At 45.6% G+C, this 25,813-nt stretch overlaps 1 protein-coding gene across 1 annotated transcript in view; it reads right to left on the reverse strand.

The window, feature by feature from the left end:
* Nucleotides 1-23,921, reverse strand: part of Cpvl (carboxypeptidase vitellogenic like) — a 104,173-nt gene extending 80,252 nt beyond the window's left edge. Inside the window, exons 1-5 of the mRNA XM_036180821.1 lie at nucleotides 23,759-23,921; nucleotides 15,717-15,835; nucleotides 2,810-2,924; nucleotides 1,651-1,709; nucleotides 673-752 (exon numbers count right to left, since the gene is read on the reverse strand). Of these exons, the coding sequence (XP_036036714.1) occupies nucleotides 673-752; nucleotides 1,651-1,709; nucleotides 2,810-2,924; nucleotides 15,717-15,835; nucleotides 23,759-23,921 (536 nt within the window). The remainder of the gene's footprint in view (nucleotides 1-672; nucleotides 753-1,650; nucleotides 1,710-2,809; nucleotides 2,925-15,716; nucleotides 15,836-23,758) is intronic.
* Nucleotides 23,922-25,813: the final 1,892 nt, after the last annotated feature.

Consider the following 25,813-nt stretch of genomic DNA (forward strand, 5'->3'; position numbering starts at 1 on the left):
TAACAATTTATAGCCTGGAAAAATTTGACCAAATTAGAAAGGTCAACTTAGTTTTTTAAAAGTACTAAAAATAGATGTAAAGAATGCAAGAAAATGAAAGGAAAAATGTATGTGTATATACTTTAACCAAGATCACAACTTTACATTCCTTCCTCCATTTTTTTTTTAAGTGAAAGACAAATTTTATAAGATGAAGGAGAAGGAGAAAAGACCATTTTCCGTCTGGAAAAGTAATGGCAAAGCTCCAGAGTGAACTATACATCTAGAGCCGCAGGAGGAGCAATTATGGGAAAGAAGACAGATGCCTGGAAAAGACGTTATCTCCTGGCAAGCACAAAGTTAAATAGAATCTTAGAGACAACTAGAAACTTCTAAGCCATCCAGGTGGACGATGAGAAGGAATCTTTGGTTGAAAATGTGTGTTGAGTCTCTACTGTGTCTTGTAGGATTTTATTGTAAAACTTACATTCATAATTTCGCTCTGTTTACTTTGTCTGCTGGTCATACAACAATAACCAACGACAAGGTAAGGGAGAGCAGAAGAAACTGTATGTGCACGCATACTCATGCAGAAATGCTGTGCAAAGTTTTAGAAGGTGGGCAAATGAGGACGGAGTGGTAGTGACCCTACCACTAGGAGACTTTCCTTATGCCCATAGATGCATGTCATACCTGTACAAATTTTGGGCTACATCGTTCTCACTGTTGGCATATCCCCGGGAATCATCAGTGAAGCTGAACCCTGTGCCCACCTGAGGGAGGAGGAAATGAAGATAAGCATGGAGACAAAAGTTCCCTGGGGACATTCAACTAGACCCCACACTGGGAGATGACCTCACTGATTCTAAAAACCACACCTCTGACTCCAGATCTCTGTATCACTCCATGTATCACCGAGGCATTCTGCTTCCCTTGGAAAGGGAAGTACACCAAGTTTGGCTCTTTATATCTAGAAGTCTACATGAACGACGGGAATCAATTATTAAACAACAAGCCATGAATCAGGAAACCCACACTGTCAGTGAAAGGTTACCCATCCCTTATCCAAGTGGTGACATTCAATGCTGTTTGAGATGGGAAAGGTCCCACAATGTAGACTAGGCTAGCCTAGAGCTCATGATGTAGCTCAGGCTGGGCTTGAATTCACTATCCTACAAGCCCAGCCTCCAAACACTGGGATTATAGGTGTGCTCCACCATGCCTGGCTGCTCACTTTATAAACTAAATTCTAATCTAAAAAAGAAAAAAAAGTGTATCTATATTTTAGAAAATGTACAGTAATATATTTCTTAATGGTGAGGACAACTTAAATGTACATCCATCACAGTGAGGACTCACACAAATCTAGAAGGCATAGTCCATCACACGCTAAAGGCATGCATACAATAGCATGTTATTCTACTGGATACAGCAAGAAACTTGAGCACAGTGGCAGGTATTTGCAGATCTAAACATGTGGAATGATTGAAGAGGTAGAGGAAAACACAATTAACAGGAACACCTCAGCTCCTTGATAGCCTTACAGGAGCATCACTGTGTATGTGGCCTGCTGTTGACCGAACTGTCACCATGTGGCCATGGCTGTATGTCGTAAAAGGAAAAGGGACATGATGCCAGCACCGATGTTTCCCAGTGTCCCCTGGTTCTCACCGGATTGTCAATGTAAAGCATGGAAAGGGTAGTGGTCCAAGTGAAGTCTCTGGCAAGAACTGTCAAAACAGAAGAAAGGGTTGAGTTTTAATAAAACATCCCAGGCAAGGTGCTCCTGACCCCACAATACCCTGCTTCATCTCACCATCCCGGGCCTCCCCTCTGCCATTATGCCACAGTCAAGAACCTCTGACTGTGTCAGGGCGGACTCCATCTCTGTCTCACTGGGGAGGTTGTTCACTTTCCCTGAGTCAGTATTCAGAGTGTGAATTTGTTTGTGATTACCGTAATGTGCCAGCTTTGGTGGGATTGCTGTTTTCCTCAGCACTGGGGAGGAGGAAAAGGATCCAAGAGCCTGGGTGTAGAGTATAGGGTGTACTCTGGAAGACCAATGCCCATCACCCTTTTTCTTCTCTTCTGTACTTTTGCCCACTGTAGCAGTATCCATAGCTAAGAGGCAACCATGACAACGAAACGTCATGAGAACTGACGTGAAAACACCTGTCTGTCCTTGCCTATAAAGGGCTCCTCCCCCCTCCACCCAGGCTCTTGGATCCTTTTCCTCCTCCCCAGTGCTGAAGAAAAACATCAACCCCTCAAAGCTGGTCCAAAAACTTTTACAATGAATCACAAACAAATTCACACTCTGAATGCTGACCCAGGGAAAGCGAACGACCTCCCCAGTGAGACAGAGATGGAGTCCGCCCTGAGACAGTCAGAGGTTCTTTTTCTCCAGCCCTTCCTCCACCTCAGCCTCACCCACAACATCTTGCTCTCAAGGCATCGGCTCAGTTAAGTGATGGACTCATAAAGCATTCTATCCCCGGGGATAATGAGGGATATAATTCCACCATTAGGCCCGTGTAAGAGGGCTCACCCAAATAGTAATAAATACCAACTGTTTTTGTAAGCCAAGAATGCTTGAGTCAGCAGCCAGCCGGCTTGCAGAAAACAGCTTAGATCCTTTCACCCACATTTGTAGGAGAAAGTAAGCCAGGCGGGACACTCACCCTGGGGCTCCTCCTTCTGGACAGAAGGTGCCACAAAGTTGTGTTTCTCTAATCTGGAACTATTAAGCAACATCCAGTGGCTCTGTGTTTATTTGTTTTAAAGTAGATACTGGCTGGGAGAAGGCTAAAGTGGTCGGAGCAACACTTACCAGTCAAGTTACTTGTGATAACATAAGGCCCATGTTCTACAAAGAGTCCAAACATGGATGAACCTCCAGGACCACCCTGAAGCCAGAGGACTACTGGGGCATTCTCAGGCTGTATCTGGAGGGAATGGAGAGGCCAGTGAGCAGAAATGCATCAAGGCTGCCGAGTACACCCAAGAGCATGAAGCCTCTGTCTTCCACATCCTTGACAACATTCTAGAATGCCTCTGGTCCCAAAGGTCCCACTCTCCTATACAGGTTGGTCACCTTTTCCTCTTTGGGATTTACACATGCCCCCAATGCTGGTGTCTTTCTCTGCAGTTGGTAGCATCTTGCGATCTGCAGGGTCTGTCCTCCAAACACAGTAAGGGAACCAAATAATTCCTGCCCCTTCCTTGTTGGCCCAGTTGCTCACACATGTACAGACATTGCTGGACTCCCCCTCAGGACACTGTGAGAGGCTGTAGTGGGAGGCTAGACTAACTTATGAGGATGTTACTGGGAGCTGAAGTCAAGCATCTAGAGGAAAATACATGGGGATGTGACTTTCCTGTCATCATCTAAGATCTGACATAGGTTCCCTCACATGTTCTGGCCCTTCTCTGAGAGTGCTCTTGGAAACAGCCATTTGTCTGTAGAATAGCCTTTTCATGAGGGGCTACCTCCAGACCCATTCTCAACTGTAGGACGTAAAGCGACATAGCTAATGCCCTTGGACATTCAGACACAATAAATGTGAATGAGTGTTATAACCCGGGGGGAGAGCATGGAAAGTGCTAAAGCCCACGGTCAGGCCAGACTTTGGGTCGGCAGGCCTACAGCCACAGTCAGCCATGGGTGAGTGACAAATATCTGCACTGAGCTCCCCAGACACAAGCCTCGGCTCCACTTGTCCCCAGTTAGGTGACTTTAGGTAAGATGCCTAAGCAATGTGGGCTTTACTTTCCACACCTGTAAAATGAGCCTCGGCGCCATTATCTACAATAAGTAGTTGACGGGAGGATGAATCGCTTCCCATAAAACCTGGCGAGGGGCTGTGATACGTGTTCTGCACATGCTAGGCTCCTGAACACTAAGGAGTTAGAGGCGAGCTGCCCTCAAGGCATCTACAAAAAGAAGAATAAGAGAGTGCTCTGCTTGGTGGCTTTTCTTTGGTCCTTTGGCCCCTATCATCCCAGGTCTACTTTTTTCTCCTTTATCTTCCTGCCTCAAATGTTGACATGCTACAAAAATAAAATCAGGTTGGGCGGTGGGGGGAGGTAGGTGTTTCTCTGTCAAGTCACAGCAGGAAACCCAAAAAGGAAAGCCTTGTGTCAGAGCTGCTGAGAGGGAAGCCTAGAACCAGAGGCTCCCCCTCTGCTTGACACAGAGTAGCTGTGGTGACCTGGCCCTCTGCCTCTTCCAGCCTCGGCTTCCTCACCTGCCCCATGGCAGCAGCACCAGCTTCCCTAAATGCTCTGCTGAGAAACTCCACTACACCCTGCTCCCCTCTTCTGGAGCCGGTGTGTGCTTTGCTTAGACATGTGAGTTCTCTCCTCTCAGAGCCGCTACCACTCACCAGGACCCCCACTCCTCCATACTTTTTTTCACCCAGTGGTGGGAGTAGACCCCACACTACAAGGGGAAGAAAACCAGAGAAACAGGAAGGAAGTCATCTCCATGCTTCCCAGCCTCCTGGGAGTTTGAGGTGCTGGGGTACACTGACTTCAGGATACTCAACCCTCAGGCCCTCACTAGGTTCATGTATACCAGTGGTCCTCAAGCTTGCTTGCATATTAAAATAAGGTGGAAATCTCTTTTAAAAAATGACTTCTGCCTTGGCTCAAGCCACAGCAATTGCAGTGCCCTGGTGTGGAGCAGGGTGGCCCCCTCAGCTTTTTCCAGAAGTTTCTTACATACAGACAGGACTGGGGACCTATAAGATGACAGGGATCCTGCTTTCTTAGTCTCCTAGGTAACTAGTCTCCACTCGTCTCTTCTCCTCCACCTTCCTGTGACCTGGCAGGGTTAAGGTTATCTCTAGACTCTCAGAAAAATAGCCGGGTCCTGAGAGGCCACACCACAGGACAAGGCAAACAACAATGTGCCAAACAGGGTTCTCCTGGGGCTGTGAAGCACGGCACCTGCATTCCTGGAATGCTAGAAGACCAAGAACTAGCAGGCCTTCAGCCTCAGCTGACCTGCCTCCTCCATGCTCAGCAGCCCTCCAAGCAGCCTGTTTTTAAGGAAACCCTACCACATGTCTTTCTACAAGGAGCCGACCAGCCTGTGCATTTATGCCATGCCTCAATCACATGCTGGGATGTGAAGGTGCTATTTAATGCTATGCACCCAAGAGTCGTTTCTAGCATGGCATGCTTCTGTGATGAAGAAAGCGTCGTAACTGTGACAGACAACAATCACTGTGGCCACATTAGTGGCCTGAAGTTCTTATAGGGAATCCTCTGGGACAAATCTATCACCTGTGAGGTGAGGCCCTTCTAGAAAAGAGGAGAAGTTGACGATGGCATCTTGAACGAAACCACACTGCAAACTTGGGGGCCAATGTAGAAATGTCTGCTACTTAGCTACAGGTGGGATGGAATTCAGAACTTTAAAAATATTAATCTAATTAAAGTTATGATTCAAGACATTTAGTTCTTCCCCTGAAAGCTTTAAAGTCATTTTCCTCAATACATTTTATATTTCAAGTAGAGTACTTCTTTTGAAATCTTATTACATTTATTAATTATCAATTAGTTTATTTGCACAGCACACTTGTGGAGGTCAGTGAACAAATCTTGGTAGTTGGTTCTCTCCTGCCATGTGGGTCTCAGGTGGGTAAACTCACATCCTTAGGTTTGGTGGTGATGGTTTACATGCTGAAACATCTCTTAGCACTAGAGTATACATTCTTAACTAGGGACTTTTAGAGATCATTTTCAAAAACCCCTTGCCCTTCCCAGTATTACTCCCTAAAGTTGATCATGGAGACGTCTGTGGACTCTTCTAAATTAATGTGCCACATGTATAGTCATCTTAGGGACATTCCCTACACTGTAGTTATAGTTAAGAGATAAGATCTTGTTTCTGTGGTCACTGGGCCACATGTTCTGGACATCTCTCCACAGCAGTGAGCACCATTGTTCTGCCTCCATCCAGCACAACAAAGTTCATCTAATAGCACACACTGTCTCCTCCCAGGCTGCTCTTTGAAGCTATGGGTTAGCTCCTACTTGTGGCTATTGAAAAGAAAAGAAAAGAAAAGAAAAGAAAAGAAAAGAAAAGAAAAGAAAGGAGGGAGGGAAGGAGGGAGGAAAGAAAGAAAGAAAGAAAGAAAGAAAGAAAGAAAGAAAGAAAGAAAGAAGAAAAGAAAAAATGTACACTGGTAAAGAGTGTGGATACCAGAGTCGCACTGCCAGGACTGGAGTTCCAACTATGCTGTTTTACAGCTGTGTGTCCTAGGGCAAACGCCTTCACATCTCTGTGTCTGCATGCCCTCTGCCTGGAAACACAGGTTGTTAAGCACATGCACTTCAGGCGGTGTCTGGTGTGTCTTTCTAAAACGCCAGCTCTGATTGGTTTTTCTGATGGGTGGGAAACAGCTAAGTGTCACTACATATATGGACAGATGGGCAGAGGAACAAGAGATTGAGGACTCCAAGCAGCTTTTGAGGGGATTATTCAAATGTGTTGGACCTCATAGATGAGCAATCCCACTGGCCAAGGGTTATCTATTTGATGAAAGAGGAAGCACCTATGAATGAATCATGGGTCTGAGCACTAACTATCACAAGAACAGCTGCAAGAAGGGAGGAGTAAGGGAATGGGAAGGAACAGAGGACTCCTGGATCTGTAGGATACATAGATAGTAAAAGAAGATGGCTGACCTGGGAGAGATGGAGCCTAAGAGGATGAGCCCTTCGCTGGTAAACAAGAAAGAACCATGGCAGCTGGGTGTTGAGACACACCTGCAATCCCACTGCTAGGGAAGTCGAGACAAGAGATTAGGAGTTTATGTTGGCCTGGGCTACACAGAGAGACCCTGTCAAGATGAGGGAGGGGAGGAGGGGAGGAGGGAGAGAGGGAAAGAGAAAAGGGAAAGAAAATGGAAAGAGAGGGAAAAAGCTGGAAAGGAAAGAAAGAGGCCCATTTTTATCAGCTGCCCTCTCAATTCTTCTAGTGACCCCTGGTGGCTGTTCACAAACTTGGCTACTCCTTCCTTGACATTCTTGCATAATGAACAGCCAGCCTGGAGGAAGCACTTTTTCTTCCTACACTAGCACCTTCCACTGCTTACTATCAATGACTTACTATCAATGACTGGCAAAGAAAATGATCCTGTGCCTTCATAGACTGTCTTTTGAAGGAAGCAAAATTTATGAGCTCTAAACGGTCCTGACCTGGCCCATCATTTTCCTAATGGAGACACATCAGCTGTGCTCCTAGAATTTTCCACCATGTCTCCAACCAGACCAGACCCCAAACTTTACATACACAGGCAGACAAGACAGAGTCTATGTAACTTTCTATTTGTATCTTACACATATCGCTGAAACGGAGAGTCAGTACATTGGGAACAGGGACTAAAGTCACCAATTTCAATCAGTGTAGTTGTTCTAGCTGTCTTTCCATTGCCATTATAAACACCAGGACCATAAGAAACTTGGGTAGGAAAGTGTTTATTTTGTCTTACGGTTCACAGTCCGTCATTAAGGGAAATCAGGACAAGAACTCAAGGAAGGAACTGAGCTGAATCAATGACCATGGAGAAATGCTGCTTATTGGCTTACTCAGCCTGCTTTCTTATACCTCTCAAGATCACCTGTCTAGAAACAGCACCACCAAAGTGGGCTGGGCCTGCCCATATCAATCATTAATTAGGAAAATACTCCACAGTCCAATCTGATAGATACAGTTCATAAGTGGCTATTCCCTTTTCCAACGTGACTATTTTGTGTCAGGTTCACAAAAATCTAACCATTCCAGTGGTTATACTTTACTTAGAAGAGTCTGCTGCTGTTGCTCTAGGGAATTTAGGCAGCTTACCATATGCAAAGGCAGTATTTCTTCTAGTAACCAATCTGCATACATACTTCTAGCCAACCCTTTCTTCCATGCCGCTAAGAAACACCATCCTAGGTAAAAGGATGTAACAGCCAAACCACTGACAGACTTTAAGCCAGGCTAAAAATGGAAGTGTGCTCTGTAAGGCAAGGAGTCCTTCTCTGTAGTTCTCCATGTAGCAACTGATGGTTTGCTTGCTTTCAGTAACATGTTCTCTCTCAGTTGAAGTCATTAGTATCCGAAGTAAATGTCTTTAAATTCCCCAAAGTAGATTCGAATGGCTCCCACTTTGCCCCATAGATATCTGCTCTTATGATGCTTCAGCTGCCACACTGTGTTAATCAAAGGAAAGAATTTTATTTAAAGCAATTAGTTTGGTAACCAGAATCATTATGCGGTACCATTTTAATTCTACACACATTGTCCCAATACATGTGAACAGCTTGCTTAAGCTGTCTGTGTGTTCCCAGGGAATGCCACTCATCTCGCTTCATGTTGACACACATTAAAGCAACCTTTACTATGATCATTCATAGGGAAAATTAACTTTTTCATTTCCTTTCTGGCCTCCTTATATCACTTCCAAACTCCACTGGGTTCTTCTGAAGCTTTGACTTATTTCATTTAGCAACCAGCTTCAAGCCCACTAGACTGCTCTGCTGGGCCTTCCCTAACCATCCCAGGAGGTAGGGAAGGCTTCTCAGGTTCTCAGGCTGGCTTAGAAGGAATGAGAGACAGTGTGGATGTGGGAGTCTGGTCTTCTTTCTGCTTCAAGATAAAATGAAAGTGGCTGGAAAAGTTAATAACTCCCACCCCTGTGTACAATTTTCATTTCCCCAAAAAGGCAACTGAGCACAAAACATTTTCTGCAGAGTTCAAATATACTTATGAATGGAGTGGCCTATCACTTATCCTTTTTAGCTACTTGGTTTTGTTTCTCGTGGCTTTCTTATTTCAGATCCTTGATGCCTCAAGAACATCAAAAAGACAGTATGAAGACAGTAGTTTTTGACTTCTAACACCTGTTGCGTCTCGGGTGGCTTGGTGGATACCTACAGTAGACATAATTTGAGAAATCTGTTGACCCACGTGCCTTTCACAGGAACGGCCCCTATACTCATAGAAAAGCACCATTGGCCACATGACCCTTGGTTGATGGGATCAAAGGAAGATCACCTGATGTGAAGTTGGCCAATCACATTGTACCTTTAGGCACACATTGATGAATCCTTGTTGGTTCTATAACCAAGGTCAAAGGTAAGCCTGCAAGCTGCAGTTTGGCCAACTTGGCCAAGTGCCTGAAGAAGGAAAGCATATTGATGTGCTAATGAGGGTGAGTGGCATGCTGGCTGATCGAGCCCCTGAGGTCTTTCCAGAATATTCTCGTTTCCTTGGGAGAGAGAATGAGTGGTGATACCACTTAGGGTCCAATCATAAGACAGGAACCACATAGTCATTTCTCTGTGTGATTGACCAGTTGCTCCCCATTTAACCAGAAACACCATCCTGTAATCCTGCTCTAAGATGCAGGTCAGCTCCAGCCACAGGGGGGTGCAGAGAGCATCAGGCAGAGTGGGACAGAAGTCCAGAGAGCTGACCCAAGACCAACATGTTGGAAGCTTCCAGTGTCTTCCAGGGAGCAGGAAAGACAGTATAGAAAACACAGACACAGCATGTGTAAAAAGGACACTGGGCTAGAGGGGAGAGAGCTTATTGAGGATCGATCCCATAAGGATGAGTGTGGACACTCCCCAAAGCTTCAAACCTCCTTGAAGAAGGCCTGGGAACAGCCCTTTGGAGCTAAGTTCCCTGGGTTGCCTGGCCATACGCTGGAAGCAGCTGGCTGGCAAAAGGTCTCACGGTCCTAGTGAACAACTAAGGTAGAGCGTCAGGGAACTGCGATGCAGGACCAAGAAAAAGCAAAACAGAACAGGGAACAGTAAAGGAAGGCTACTTTGTGCCGCAGTGCCAGCGCCCTCTACTGGCATACCCACCCAATAGCAAAGATGCCTAAAGCTGTTATCTTGGGCCATGGTAAATTAGAGCTGCGATGCAAAGCAAGAGAGCATGCGCACTGGCACACCCAGCCTATGCAGTAGCCATCACTGCCAAGGTGTTGTCCCATGGCTTAGGGAGTAGATACCAGTTGTCACAAGATACTATAGCCCAGCCTAAAGAAACAAGATGTTAGCTCTCCAGGACTGACAGTATCTTTCCAAACCTTAATAGTTTTTATTTAATAAATTTTTTTTCTTTATTATTATGTGTTTTAAATTTTATACATCAGCCATGGGTTTCCCTGCCCTCCCCCCTCCCGCCCCCACCCCTACCTTCCCCCCACCCCCTCCCCTCCATTCCCATGGCCCTCTGGATAAGTGAGACCATTGAGTAGCTTGATCTGTTTGGGAGGCACCCAGGCAGTGGGACCAGGACCTGTCCTTAGTGCATGAGCTGGCTGTTTGAAACCTTGGTCTTACACAGGGACACATGCTCAGTCTGGAAGGAGGGGACTGGACCTGCCTGTACTGAATCCACCAGGTTTAAATGAATCCCCAGGGGTGCCTTGATCCAAACCTTAAAAGTTTTTAAGACTTGGTGATAACATCATCCCTCACACTGTCCATGGGTCAAGAACAAGGTGATGTCTGCCAGGGCAGCTCTGGTTCAGGGTATTTTGTAGAACTAAGACATAGCCCTACACATCAGTTAGGTTGACTTTCCCTATTTGAATGAGATCAGAACCTCAGGGAGAATAAATGCCTTATACCGAGTGAAACAACCAGATTTTGCAGACCTGGAACAGAATCCCTGTACCCTGACCTCCAGTTCTTCTTCTCCAAGTTCAAGACCACTGGCAAGCTGCACTAAGCATAGCTGTAGAGTGCTTGTGGAGTGCTGATCTGGATGGGTAGGGGACCCGAGAGGAGAGGGGGCTGTCATTCTTCTGAAACTCCCAGATGATTCTGATGAGCCCACATGGAGTCTGGACTCTCCTCTCCCACACATACTCTGCTAGTGAGGAAGTTCTAACACCCAGAAGAGGGAGTACACCTGGCTGCCTGTGACAGATTAGGGGGGGCCCTGACTTCACCTTCACTCTTAAGACAAGCTGCCCAGTAGCTTCTCAGGACACTTTAGAACATCTGCCTCCAGTGACAGAGAAAACACCTTGTTCCGTGAGTGTCAGAGCATTCTCTCATGTCTGGGGGCAGGGATTGACAGCCTAACCCTGTGTCACATCGATTCCCTGCTGTATGGCTGTGGAGGTCCAACCTGCAGGTTCCTGAGTGAGAGCCTCTTCAGCTGCTGCCCCCAGGGCCCTCGCGGTACCTCAGCTCTTTCATAAGCACCAAATAAACCAGGATTTGCCCCTTGTCCTCTGCCAGGTGAGCTAGGGATGGACCTCAGGAAAGGGGCGGGCCTACCTCTGAACACTTTAAATTACTTGTGTTCCTAGAAGATAAGGTCAAAGTCTGGCTATCTCTTTCCAGTGAAGCCAGCCTCAGAGTTCTCTTTATCTTCTCAAGTGTGACAAATTACAATTTCACAATAGTCATTTCCTTGTCCAATAGCCATTAATCTACATTCTTGCCTGGTGATTGGAGCCTTCTGATGTGCAATTTCCCTCTCTATCCTTTAAAGCCCACAAACTGTTATTTATTTGGCTCGGCATTGGTGGCAACTGGTATCGCCAAAGTGATAATGGTAATAATAATCACAGGACATAACAATAATAGCGATATTTATTGTGAGTCCAGTGTTTCTCTAATCAGCTGGCTCTGTTACTTCTTTTGCCCTGAGAGCCAGGTCAGGCAGCTAGCCGTTCTGATTCTCACTGTGAACTGAGACAGCAGATGCTCTGTGCTGCTAGGAAATGTGGGTCAGAGCTCTGGCCACCCAATCCTGACTAACTCAAGTGGTCATACTTCCAGCCTCTGTACTCCAGAACCTTCTGGGGTGACTTTTCTAGGGAAGTGACACATGATGGTCAAACACAAAGATGTCTAGGTCAAAGACTGAGCTTTAAATTCTGGCTCAGCCAAAGGAGCAAGGGGGTTGAGCACAGGCCTTGTGTTCCCCTAACAGCAGCCACCAGAGAGGCTGTCTTCTATTGGCTGTTACACTGCCCATCCCAGGCATGAAGTCTGCTATTTCCCCTACAGTATTCCCACAGCACACTGATGTCGTCCTCTGGAATTCATCATGCACTGATTTGTAGACAATAACAGGGAAATCTCACAGAAATAACAGGAAAACTAAACTAATCTGAGAAACAGCATCCAGAAAATGACTCAGAGGATGCTCTGAGTGTGGCATCCTTCCTGGATCTCTATTTTTGCTACCCTCATTTTTAAAAAGGTGTCACTTTTCTCCTGATGACAATGTCAGCTGCTTCCCTGGGACAGGCAAGGAACTCATATTTCTGACAAATGAAAGGGACTTCCCTCCTTGTGGTTGGCAGCTACGTCTCCTTGGGCACTGTATCTGTCCCACCCTGTTCCTTAGTTCCTAGCTGGCAGCTTGGATACCTAGTTGCTGGGAGCACCCCAGTGGGGTGTTGCACAATCTTTCCCTACCACATTGGTCTGCACTGTGGCCTTTTCACAAAACTCAGCCGGAAGCTGCCTGTCACTTCCTGCAGAACTCTGAGCCTAAGACCTTTGTGTTGAGACAACACATGGCCATACTTCCGGGACCGGCTTAGGAATATTTATGGCTATAGCACTGGATCTGAAGGAGCAAGGCCCAATCAGTGGGTGAACAGCTAGGTTCTCAGTTAATTAAGGGGGGAAACTAACAAGCCAGCAGGCTAACCTTGAACCCATGAAGCATAAGGAGACTGCACCCTTTCCAGTCCAGCATACAAAGCCGTGCTTGACCAGGCCTGGCATGTAGAAACAGAAGAAAAGAAAACCTTCTTTATGTTGTTAGATTCTTCTCTGATCTTTCACCAATAGCTGTTCTTCTCAAATTCAAATAGTTACTAAAGACTCAACATTCAGTCATTGATGAAGAACTTCTTGGTACAAAGCCAGGATGGACAATGTAGAAGAGAAAGGAGAGAATCAGACTTCACCGGGTGGGATAGGGTTGGAGATCACAGAAAAGAGAGAATCAGGCTTCACCAGGTGGGATAGGGGTGGGGATCACAAAGAAAGGAAAGGTGAGATGACAGTGTCTGAGCCCCAAAGACCTTAGTGAAATGCCCAGCAGGATCTGGAAAGCTGACCCCCATCCTAGCAGACACCCCAAAGGGATGCAGGTAACTGCAAACGCCTCCCACCTGGCTCTGACTACTATGAGCACGTCTTTCTGATGAAGATGGGGACCACTGTGGAATAGAGGTAACCCAGAGAGATGAAGTGTGTGTGTGTGGGGGGGGGAATGGGGCAAGGTTTAGTCCCCAAATTTAGCCCTGTAGGCACTAAGTTATTATAAGGAAGAAGTTCCAGGCATATGCACAATATTGTGTCAGTAAATAACAATAATGTTCAGTACATTGCAAGAAAGATAGAAAAACTGTTTTGAACATTTTTACCACAAAGAAATAAATGTTTATAAGACATAAACATGCTCACCTGAATTTGAACATCACACTGATATTTAAACATCACACAGATGTATCAAAACATCACATAGTAGCCAATAAAGATATATGACTTTTATGTGTGGATTAAAATTTGCTATGTAGCCAGGTATGGTGGTGCATTCCAGTCATCCAGGCACTGGAAAGGCTGAGGCAGGAAGACTAAGCCTAGACTAGATAGCAAGACCCTATCTCAAAACAAAGCTTAAATAAATACATATGTGTTTCCTAGGTCAAGTGCGAAGTCTCAGTTAGGATTTGGGAAGCAAGTTAAAAGAGGTGAGGGGACAAGGTGTGGAGAGGAGAAACGGGAATGGATGGAGACAGCATGAAACATGACAAAGTCCTGCTGGGAGCTCATGGAGATCTTCAGGCCAGCTTAGGGTGTGTATAAAGCTGAGCTCGGAACTAATACAGTACAGAAACACAAGAAACGTCTCTATGTAGTAAAGTGGGGTAATATTTTTAGGCCTCATTTAGGTCAGTGGCCTGGAGACCTCTGGGCTGTTGGCTGCTGAAGGTCCCTTAGCGTCTTTCACCCTGCTGGGCTCTGCCGGGAGTACACTCAGCTTCCCTGGCAGCTGAAGTCTACCACAGACTTGCACTAGGGAGAAGACTACAGTCACGTACAAGTTCTGACCTTGGACACAGCCACCTCTCCCCTTCTGTCCCGTCTCTCCTGAAACTCTGTGCCCTGCGAGCCTCAGTCCCTCATTCAACAGCCACACAGAGGAAGAAGTAAAAAATCCTTTAGAGTCCAGGACAGCCTACCAGGGGCAGTGAGGGCCCAAAGACCCAGCCTCAAATACCTGAAACTCTCCATTGCTCACCTGCCCACCTCCATTCTCTAAAGGACAGCTTACTGTGAGGTGAAGTACATCAGAAGTCATGTGGTTAGGAGAGAGAAATAAGTCAAGAAAACACAGCAGGACAGTATCAGTTAAAAAACAACAAACAAAAACCCTATTCAACTTCACAGTGACACTGGTTGAAGCAATTTACTAGGTTACTAAATATGCAACACCATTGTATGCAAATCATATTCAGATATGAATACCAACCTCCACGGAGATAGGGGAGATAGGCTTTCCTTTGCTTTCTCCAGCTTCTAAAGCAAATCTCATTTGGGAAGTGAGAATAGGAAAGGACTCCGTAGTAGTGGGCTTTTAATGTCTTTATGTAGCACAGCAGCTCTCTCCAGAGCCCAAAGGGACCTTCAACCTTCAATTGTCTTGTTCACAAAGACCTGTGTGACCTGAGCATTGACTAACCCTCACTGGTGAGCTCAAACGTATCCCCTCCTGTGTCTCCAGGCACCTGGGAAGGTGAATAGCTCCCGAAGACCACAAGTGAGCCTGGTGACTACGCTGTGACCTGTTAGTTCCAGAGGCTCCCCATTCCTTCCTCTCAGGGGCTTCTCCCTATCCCTTCCTTTCCTTGGATTCTCTCCAATGCCCATCCTGCCCCAAGTATTATTTGAATAAAACAATTAAAAGATACAAAAAAGGTTGTGACAGGGAAGAGGTACTGTGTTACTATAAAGTGTGTGTGGGGGGGGGATTCCCACACCTCCTACACAAACATTTATTCATTTTTGGAAACATGTTAAAGTACTTTTTAAAGATTCTTAAGCCTTATGAGAAATAGAAGTTTTAAGGAAAGTGGGGGAGGGTAATAGATCCCATGGCCTAAAAGCAGTAAAAGGACTACCAAGGGCAGAGGGGACAAAACAGGTAGGAGGGAGGCAGATGGGGAAGAAGTAGGGCAAGAGAATCAGCAAAAACAAATTTCCATAGGAATTCCATAATGAAATCTGCTCCTCTGTCAGTTTTAACCGATTGTTTAACCTATTGTATGCTAATTTTAAAAGAAAGGCCAATAGGGCTATGGAGATGGATCAGTGGTCAAAGTGCTTGCCCTGAGGATATAAGGACTTGAGTTTGGATCCTCAGTGCCCACATGAAAAAATGATGGGTTTGGGAGGCATAGGTTTCTAGCCCCAGAATTTCAGGGACAGAGGCAAACAGATCCCTGGGGCTGGTGGCCAGCCAGGTTAGTAGGATCAGGGAGCTTCAGGTTCAGCAAGAGACCCTGTCTCAAAAAATAGAGTGAGGAACCAATGAGGAGTACACATTGACTTCCTGCCTCCATACACACACACACACACATGAAAACAAACAATAACAAAACCCATGGGTCTACCCACGGAAGCTACCATTCCCACTCCATCTGGAGCGAGCTCCCCTCTGCTCTCCACTACAGGCCTTGGCCACCTACCCGAGCAGGAAAGAACCAGAAGAAGAGGTTGCTGTTGTAAGTCCTATTCACTGTGATGTAGCCGGCATAACTCTTCAAGTTCATTCCAGGGTAAGGACTGACCTCGCTCTTTTTTTGCGCTGGGGAAGAGAAAGAAAATGTACCCAAAGATTAGGAGAATATGCTCCATGAGGCTGTTCAGGCTGGCGGAGACCTATCCTAACAACCAGGCCGGGATAAGAAGCCAAAAGGAGGCTGGCCAGCATGAGATATACTCACAACTACAAGTTCCAGCTTCCTCCAGCTGACCCCATAGGTTCCCCACTCACAGTGAGGCCAAGGTCAAGGGAAGTTGTAAAAGGGGGGCAGAATTAGAAGGGGACCAGGATCCAGGTCTTTGTAGCAGTTTTGTTGTTTGTTTTGTTTTTTTCTGAAAAGGAAATCACCCATCATCTCTATCACATTAGTACCTCAGGTGTTTCTACTGTACCCACTGAATGGGCATGAGGAAGGGTACAGGGAAACAAACTAAACATCCAGGAGTCTTGGGGCAGCCTCTGGGCCTCACCTTCTCACTGTTAGGAGCACCAAGTCTGCTGGCCTCTTAAGGATCAGGTCTGAGGGGCTCAGAGGGGCTGGAGAAAGGTGTAGAGCCTGGGATAACCTCCTGGCTACAAAGTGGAACAGGGACAGTTGTGGAAGGCAGAGGCCCTGGATTTCTGATGGCAGCCAAGGGATAGGAAAGGAGAAAAGGACATGCTCAGCCAGCTTTGGGGGCCTTAGACTAGATGATGGTGATGGAAGCTAAGATTTACAGGGCTCTGACAAAAGAGACACACTGGAAGAAGAGGAAGTGCCCAAGGTCTCCCAGCAGTAAAGAGGAACTGAGGCACACACACCCCAGCAGCCGCAGCCAGGCTGCAAGGCTGCAACTTCCTGCCTCCTGAAGGTAGCTGCCCTGATTTGGGGCACAGACAGCAAGGAGTGGGAGAGAGTATCGAAAGGAACAGGGTGGGGAGAGAAGAGAAAGTGGGTGTCGGGGCATGCAGAGTGAGAGCAAGGGACCTCGGGGAGGAAGAGAAACAGCCTTCGGCGCAGACTCAGTCCAGAATGGAATTTCAGTCTGAGATATATTAAATTAGAGAATGCTTAGGAGGTCAACATGCCATCAACTAATGATACCCACTGTGGTGGGCATCTCTCTCAGCCCAGCACCCAGCTATGGTGATATTTTATTTGTGCTGAAATGTGATTTTATTTGTATGTTAATAAATAAAGTTGCCTGGGGATCAGAGCTAAAAGCAAGCCATTTAGCAGAAGTCCAGCAATGGTGGCACATGCCCTTAATCTGATCACATGGCAGGCAGAGTCTCTATGTAGTCAAGGACACAGCCAAGCGGTGACCCTAACCTTTAGTCCCAGTACCAACCATAGAGACCTGGACATCTGTATAGACAGGTAGTGACAAGGAAATCATGTGGTTGGATTTAGAGCCAATGAGAATGTAGAACAGAAAGGCAATAAAAAGACCTGTCACACAGGAGAAAGTCTCTGTCTCAGGGGAAGGATGGCAGGGAGTGGTAAGCTAAAGGGAGTCTTGGCTCTTTCTCTGATCTCTTAGGCTTTAACTCTGTATTTGGCTCTGTGTTTCTTATTTACTAAGATCATTTAGAATTTCATCCACACCTAGCCACATCACTGACAGAGCAAAGAAATCTACCATAGTAAGAGTATTCAATCCCAAAGGGAGTGATGGAAATTCACGGCCTTTCTCCCACACACCTCCGACTCAGGACAGCCACTTACAGCAGGCAGAAAGGAGAAGACTTGCAGCCAGGCTGTAAATGCTGGGGTGTGTGTGCCTCAGTTCCTCTTTATTGCTGGGAGACCTTGGGCATGTTACCTCTCCTTCCTACGTGTCTCTTTTGTCATAGCCTTTAAGTCTTAGCTTTGAGACTATGAGTTCCTTTTTTAGAAATGGACATGTCTTTCCAAGGGGGTGTACTTCTAGAGCACACTTCCCAGCCCTCCTCGTTTGCACTCCCTAGCACCACTGCCCAACCAGCTTCGTGATTCTGGGTGGAGGCAGGCAGCCTCTATGTGCTGTAGAATCTCAGCTAAGACAGGGGCACCCTTCAGGGGTCCACAGGAACACAGAGTCATCATGCCCAAAGCTGTAAAGAGCAGCTTAGGGGCTTGGGAGATCACTCCATCTGTCAAGTGTTTGCCTTGCAAGCATGAGATCCTGGGTTGGACCCCCAGGACTTACAGAAAAATTCAGCTTATGTGATGGGTGCTTGCAATCCCAGTGCTAAAGAAGCCGAGACAAGGGGACTCCTGGGGCTTGCTGGCCTGCTGGCCTAGCCAAATCAGCGGGTTCCAGGCTAGTGAGAGACCATCCCAAAAGAGCTGGATACCATTACTGAGGATGACACCCAACATTGTCCTTTGGCCTCCACACTAAAGCACATACGGACAAATGAGTACATACACACAGGGGAAAGGGGGAAAAAAGAAGCTTGCTTGCACAGAGCAGAGTTACCATTGTCTTTAAAGTGCCAGTGGGAATGGAGACCAGGCAGCAGCTGGGGAAGAGACAGTGGTGGGACAAAGGATGGGTCTCAGTGGGAAGTGGACTGAGGGTCCAGCTGGGCTAGCCCCGCAGAAAGCTGGACTTTTTGGTCAGACAGACTTAGTTTATAATCCTAACTCAATCCCTCATTGTCACTTCATCTCCAAGACTCTTTCCATGTGGGCAAAATGTGGGCACTGATTGTCCTGTTAGAGGCTTTCTGTGAAGAAGGACAAAGTGCTTATCAACATGCCTGGGAGAGAGCCTGACAGAAAACAAGATTCTGGCCTCTAGGAGGTGGGGTCTTCTTAGCCCCCCCGAGAAGTTACCTCTGAAGGAAGCATAGCAGTCTGGGAGCTTTGCCTTTTTATTTGGGGGGGGGGCAGGATTGCTTAATCCAAGTCCCATAATCCTGCCTACTCTCTTGCCAGGGACACTTGTCCCCCTTGGGTCTGAATACCCCCACCAAAACTCAAGTTGGGTATTGAATACTCACTTTGAGGTATCAGAAGAGCAAAAAATTCAGTATTTGAGAGCTGGGCTTTGGTGGGTGATGAATTTTACTTGTACCATCTGGGCGGGGCCCTGATCCAGTAGGGCTGTGGCTGTATATGAACAGAAGGACCTAAGCCAGCACCTTCTGTCTCCTCATGATGGCCTGTGCTGTTTCAGGGTTCTATGAAGCACCCATACCCAGAATGATCTCACCAGAGCCGGCCTCCAGTTTGGGGCTCTGCAGCCTTCAGAACTTCAAGCTAAATTAACCTTCATTGTTTATAAACTGCTTGGTCTGTGTGAATCAGTTACAGCAACAGAGAATGGACTAACACCCCCACCCCAAAAGTGACAAAGGAAAAGGATTTTAAGAGAAAGAAAAGAGAAGTGTGGGGAATGTGATGTTTTCTGACTGTGATGGTTGGAATAAGAACGGCCCTCGTAGGCTCATGTATTTAAATGCTTAGTCATCAGGGAGTGACCCTATTTGAGAAAGATTGGGAGGTGTGGCCTTGTAGGAGGAAGTGTCTCACCCCGGGTGGGCTTTGAGGTTTTAAAAGCCTGTGCCAGGCCCAGCCTCCCCCTCCCTCTTTCTCTCTGCCTGCAGACCAGGTTGTAACTCTCAACTACTTCTCTATCATCATGTCTGACTGCATTCTGACACACCATGAGGATAATGGACTAAACCTCTGAAAGTGTAAGTGAGCCCCAGTTAAATGCTTTCTCTTATGAGTGTTGCCTTGGTCACGGTGTCTCTTCACAGTGATAGAACACTGACTGAGACACCGGGCTTGCCTCAACACTCACTCTTCCCTCCAATCATCATTTTCTTTCTCTCCTTCTACTCTCAACCAAAAGAATATCACACTCCAAAATTGGAAAACCCCTACCTTAAACAAATCTATTAATCATCTCAACATCACACAGACAGACATCCATTCCCCAGAAAGAATGACTAAGAAGTAAAAACTGAAGGCTGGAATGAGTGAGGTACAACCCAGAGAGAGGTAATGGGTAAGACAGGATGATAGAAGACAGAGAAAAAAGAGAGAGGTCAAAGTCCAATGAGAAAAAGAGAAAATATATAATAGAAAGGAGCTGGAGAGAATGGGATATGGGCAAGAGATGATTGGATCAATCTGTCTCGAGACCAGCACTGTACAGGGTAGCTCTAGATTGATTTGGCTGCTCGCTTCTCCCTCCCCTTGAGAATTCCTGGATTGCATTTCTACTGACTTGTACTTAGGCATGTCCTGTCCCTTTGCTCTTCCAGCAGGAGCTGTAGGGAGGCAAGGAATGTGTCTTACTTTATCTCGGAACCCCTGGGACTTAGCATGATAGTTCACATACTTAGACACTCCATAGATACTTTTTAATGAATGAATCATAATGAAGGGGCAGATGAAGAAATGATGGGCAGCCACGGACACTACCTTGGGATTAGCATATTCCTACAAACTCCTCTGGAAAACAGACCTTATCAATACCTTACCAAATTTTGAGGACCCCTTTTCTATTTAATGAAAGAGTGTTTTTGCCCCATTTCAGAGTTTAAATTCCTATTCACCCAATCACAGTAAAATAATCAAAATTCCCTCAACTAACATGATTTTTAAATATGTCTGAATGTGTCTTTCATCCTTAGGCCAGAGCCAGCTATTAATACAGTATGGAGAACAGGCTCCCACGTGTAGTATTTTTTTTTTTTTATCTTTCTGGCACTATGACACACAATATAAATGTTTTTTTAAAAAAAAAAAAACAGTTAAAAAAGGAAAAGGTTTTCTTTGAAGTCATCGCACTTCCTCTTTGCTGTTTACTGCTGTGGCCAGTGTTTGTGACATTAACACTCTGAGAATAATTGGAGTGTGGCCAGTAAAGGGTTGAACCAGCCAACTGGGATATACAGTAGATCCACAAACACTTCAGCCACCCCCAGTGTAGACAACACAACACACTTTCAGTCCACAAGCAACAAATGAGGACCCAATAGCAAATATCCTTTGGAATTTGTAAGAATATAGTTTGTAAAGAAGCTAAAATTTGCTCTCCGCCTTTTATTCCAGAACGTAAGGATTTATTTTAGCCTCAGAAAAAGCAAACATGCAATTACAATGACATAAAATTAAGCTGGCTAATTGGGTATTAAAAAAATTAAAATTCCCCTTGTCTGTCTGTGAACTGCTGTTTATCTCAAAAGTGTTCCTTTTCGATGTTAGGGCTCCTATTCCTGCAGCTTTGACAGACTCTGTGAACAACAGGAATTTAAAGAGGGAGCTGGCCATCTGTCCATGGCTCCCCGAACTTTCAGGAAAGCGGATGAATAAAATTATCCTTAATTATGTTGTCAGACAGCATCTGAGTCCCCAGATGTGCCAGCCTTTGGATCCACCATTCAAATTCCATTCAGCAATTCTGAGTGCGAACCACACTTTTAATGACGGAAGTTACCTATCAGTCAGCACCTTACATTCATGGGATGAAGATCTGCTGGGCTTGTGACTAAAGGACTAAAGATTAAGCTTTCTCCCTGTGTATGCCCATGACCGTGGAATGCTCCTAGGCCAGGGAAGCCTCAAGGGAGGGGTGGGGATGACCCTTTGCTTGGATAGATTCTGCAGTGTTCTATTCACTCAGTTCTACCACAGAGGGCACAGACATGCGATGGTTTCCCCACTTAAGGCATTTGCTTAGCTATCTCCTAATTCAGTGTGCACAGAGACCTTTCTTGGGTCACCCATATGGTACCCACAACCTTGAGTCAGGAGGCAGACACATGGCACAACAGTTCTTAGTGTGGTTGGTAGGCAAAAGCTATGATCTAAGATCTGCCACTTTCTAGTTTTATAGCTCTGGGCAAGGTACTTATCTTCCCAGAACTTTGGTTTTCTTATCTACACAATGGGAACAATAATTATATGTTCTTTATTAGGGTTGCTCTGAAACCTACATAAGCTAATATATGGAAAACGTGGATCCTGACACATGATTGAGACTCAAATGTAAATTGCATAAGTATTTACTAAGTGCGTGCTGCATAAAAATATTGTGCCAAGTATTAGGAAATAATAAATGAATACTATTAATCATTGTCTATTACTTATTTTAATTCATTTATTATTTTAATTGTCTATTTATAATAGGTACTTTAAATTTATTGGTATTTTATCATTAATTATTTTATTATTATTATTATTATTATTATTATTATTATTATTATTATTTTCTGCCTAGATTATATCAATAGCATCCCTTCTTGAACTTTGGAGCATACCTACCTTGGATGTAACACTTCAGCTGCACTCCTTAATTGGTTCCCATGTATTAGCACACCTATTTCAGAAGACCACAAGCTTCTTAAACGAAAGAAAATAGACTACAGTAGGCAAAGCACAGAGCAGAAGCCCCACAGCCTTCTCTGTCCCCAGCCTCCTCATCCGGCAAATCCAGATGCCTGAGTCTCCTTCCTTGCATGAGGCTGGGTAGGACTTGGCTGTAATGATCTTAACCCACTTTCAGCTGAACATCAAATGATTTTCTCTGACTTCTTGGTAATGAGATAAATCTGTACATCAGTCTGAAGTTACTAAGGAAGCTGGGCCGAGTGGGATCTGGCACTGTGGGGTAGGGTTGCTGATGTGTTTCCTACGCAGATACATCTTTAAGAACCAGCCATGTGGCCAGGCAGCCATCTTTCTGTGAATTTGAAGCAGAAAGTGAAGCTGAATCCCTTTTTAATACATTCTGATTACCCAGTGAAGGCTTTTTCACCTCCCTGCAGCAAAAAGTTGGCAAAATCTAGAGCTGAGGCAGATTTCATGGAGAAGCATGGAAGGTAGGCTTCAACCCCTGTGATATTAAAGAACACAAAAGTGGTCGTAACCGTTGATTGGGAGCACACTTCCATGAGGAAACTGCGCTTTATTCTAAACTTCCTTGTAGAGTGTTTAGACTTACTTTCAGTCTTTGAAGCATTATTTCCCTGAAACTTCTGGTCTCATCCACCCTCAGTCCCTCATCTGCGTCTCTCCCACTCAGTCCCCTCCAGCAGCCCCTCAGCTCGCACCTCACCCATCCCTTCCTTCAGCAAACACTCACTGTCGGTCTCCTCTTTGCTTACGACCCTCCCTGGACTCTTTCTGGCCTCCAGCCCAGTCCTCTGCTCCTTTGTACAAACAATTCTTCAAAGCCAGAGCCCTGCCTGCGCACTATTTGTAGCTCAGGGGTCAACTGGGTTCCCAAAAATGAGGTTCTTTGTGGCCACAGTGATTTCCCTAAGCACCACACAGAGTAAGAGCAGATGCAATCATACACTTTAGTCTAATAACACCAAATGGAACTTCTTCCTATTAACTGCTAGGTATTGACCTCCTGGTAGTCTCTTAATGGTGCCTCTGCAAACACTAAGATCTGCGAAGAAATTTACAGGCTCCGTGGAGTCGTCTAAATTTTTTTTCTCACTAGATTTCCCTGGCACTCTTCCAAGTTATATAAGAGGATAATTAAATCTGCATCATCCTAACAAGGAAACTGAGGCCTGGGCTGTGGATAACCCGCCAGGTGAGAGACACAGCGGAGTGGGTGGAGGGAAGCCCTGTGAATGTGGAGCCCTCACCTACTGGCTGGCACCTGTGTGAATCCTGGCAGAGCCTTGGACCTCCCACTTCAGTCTTCCTGTGTGGACACACCTTGCTTTGTTGAGGAGCGTGGATCTCAACATTCACAGATGAAAGTTGCAAGGTTTATAGTGGTTTCCTCAATGCTGTCCCACAGGGAGACAGTCGCTGGTTTTGTAAAGAGGAAGGCTAAAACTTAAGGACATCAAACTCCTTCCCCAACCACCTCATTTTAGCTCAAAACTCAGATAACACATGGCATCAAGCCTTTAGTATTTGAAATAAAACTGCAAGAAAATACCAACAAGTGGTTTGCATCTTGTGGGGTAGTTGCTTTTAAAACACCACTGAAAATGTTTTAGCAGTTTTGGGACACTTACCCTCCTTGATCTTCCCAGCTTGGATATAAGGACTAAGAAACAGAGGCCAGCCTGCGTTTCCCTTGAATGGCGGAGAAAAAATGGTGCTTCGGTATATGGAGCGAAAGAGTCCATCACCAGGGCTGACCATGAACAGGACCAATGAGACAATCAGCTTCCACATGGCACCAACTGTTCCTTGGCCTGGGGTGAGAGCAGGAATATTCCACACATGAGTCGAAAGTCGGTATTTGCCTATCCCCTTTACATGCAAGAAATCCTTTTGTTTACTAAAAGAAAAACAAACAAACAAACAAAAAACTGTTCCTATTGTGTATAAAAGCAGTTTGCTGAGCACCATGGACATCACTAGGAGCTAAGGCCCACCCAATCCCTGTTGATCCCAACCTCAGCTACCTAGAGGAAGATTCTGCAAGGAATTATCAATGTACCTGGAAAGCAACTGTTACATTTAAAAACTGTGGCCTAGAAGGTAAATTCAGTAGAGAATTAGGTAATGCTCGGGAGCGACCAGGGCTCTAGAAATGGCCACTGAAAGTGGTAGGGACCACTCCAGCACTGCAGAATTGCAGGGCATTTGGCGCACACGTGTGTGTGTGTGTGTGTGTGTGTGTGTGTGTGTGTGTGTGTGTGTGTGTGTGTGTGCGCGTGCACGCGCACCAAACACACAGTGCCAAACATACAGGAGATGGCTTAAGCAAAGGGGAGGCCAAGGGTTTCCAGTGCACTTCACAGGAGAACTTAAAATAACCTATAGGAGGGTTGCGGATTTAGCTCAGTGGTAGAGGCCCTGAGTTCGGTCCTCAGCTCAAAACAAAAAACAAAAAACAAGCCTATAGGTTTCTTTGGCATCACTCTGTCTCTTACAAATCACAAGTTTTATATCCAAGAACAAAACAGGAAAAAGAGATGGAGGATCCTATAACTATACCCAAGTCCTTCTGCTCATTGTCAACTGATAAGTAAACTTAAGAAATTAGGCCCCACAGGCACATGCATGCCTATAACCCTGGTGGTTGGAAGTTGGGGTCAAAAGGATCAGACATTCAAGATCATCTCTGACTACATAGTGAATTGTCAGCCAATATAGGGTACGGGAGAGTTTGTCTCACACAAGAAACAAAAAGTTTGGGTGTGAAAGGGGGCAGAGAGACAATTTAGATGTCAAAGGCTCCTGCTACTCTGATAGAAGACCAGAGATTGGGGACTCACAACCTCTTTGACCTCCAGATATGTGGATCTGATACCCTCTTCTGGCTTCTGTTAACAACTGTACACAGGTGCACATACCCACATACAGACACATGCACACAGACAGTTAAAAATAAAAACAAATCATTTTTTTAAAAAAGAGAAGAAAAAGGAGAATATCAGCAACAAACTTTAAATGGGATTTTTGTGGAGAGCATTCTCTCAATGGCTTGAAATCACATTGTCTGCCATCCAGACTTTACATAAATGCATAAATTGCATTGGCAGTGGGCCTTCCTGTATATTTTTAATGTGTTTTTAAGCTGTTTTGAATAGCCTAATAACTCCACCAGAAAGGCAAGAAGGATTCACATCAAGGTTAGGTAATGAAACTGGACTTGATACGTTGTCTTATGTAAAGATCTGAAGGTAGAGAAGCCAGGGCCTGACTTCAGGGGCCCTGTATATGTGTGGATACATGAAGCTCCTGTGAGGTGTGGTCAGAGGCTGTTCTCGTTTAAAATCTTGATTTATTTCCATCGTAGTTTTGTGTTTTTTTTGGGTTTTTTTTGGTTTTTTTTTTTAATCATTATATGGAGTTCTCAGGTGATTGCATTAAAACAGTCCTGATTTCTGAGCTTTCATCACTGCCTTAGTCTTACACCTGAGGCAGCTGTCTCTCTGGCCACACCTTAACCCCACCCTGCCTGCCTCGGGTATTACAGCAGCTGGCCCTGCCGACACCTGGCTCCACACCACCAACACTTAAGCATGGTGGACAGCCTTAGTTAGCTCTAAATTCTGATTTGGGTAGTTTTATTTTTGAGCTGTGGATGGAGCCCAGAGCCCTTCACATGCTAGACA

Source organism: Onychomys torridus, chromosome 3 (assembly GCF_903995425.1).
Source record: "Onychomys torridus chromosome 3, mOncTor1.1, whole genome shotgun sequence".
Classification (NCBI taxonomy): Eukaryota; Metazoa; Chordata; class Mammalia; order Rodentia; family Cricetidae; genus Onychomys; species Onychomys torridus.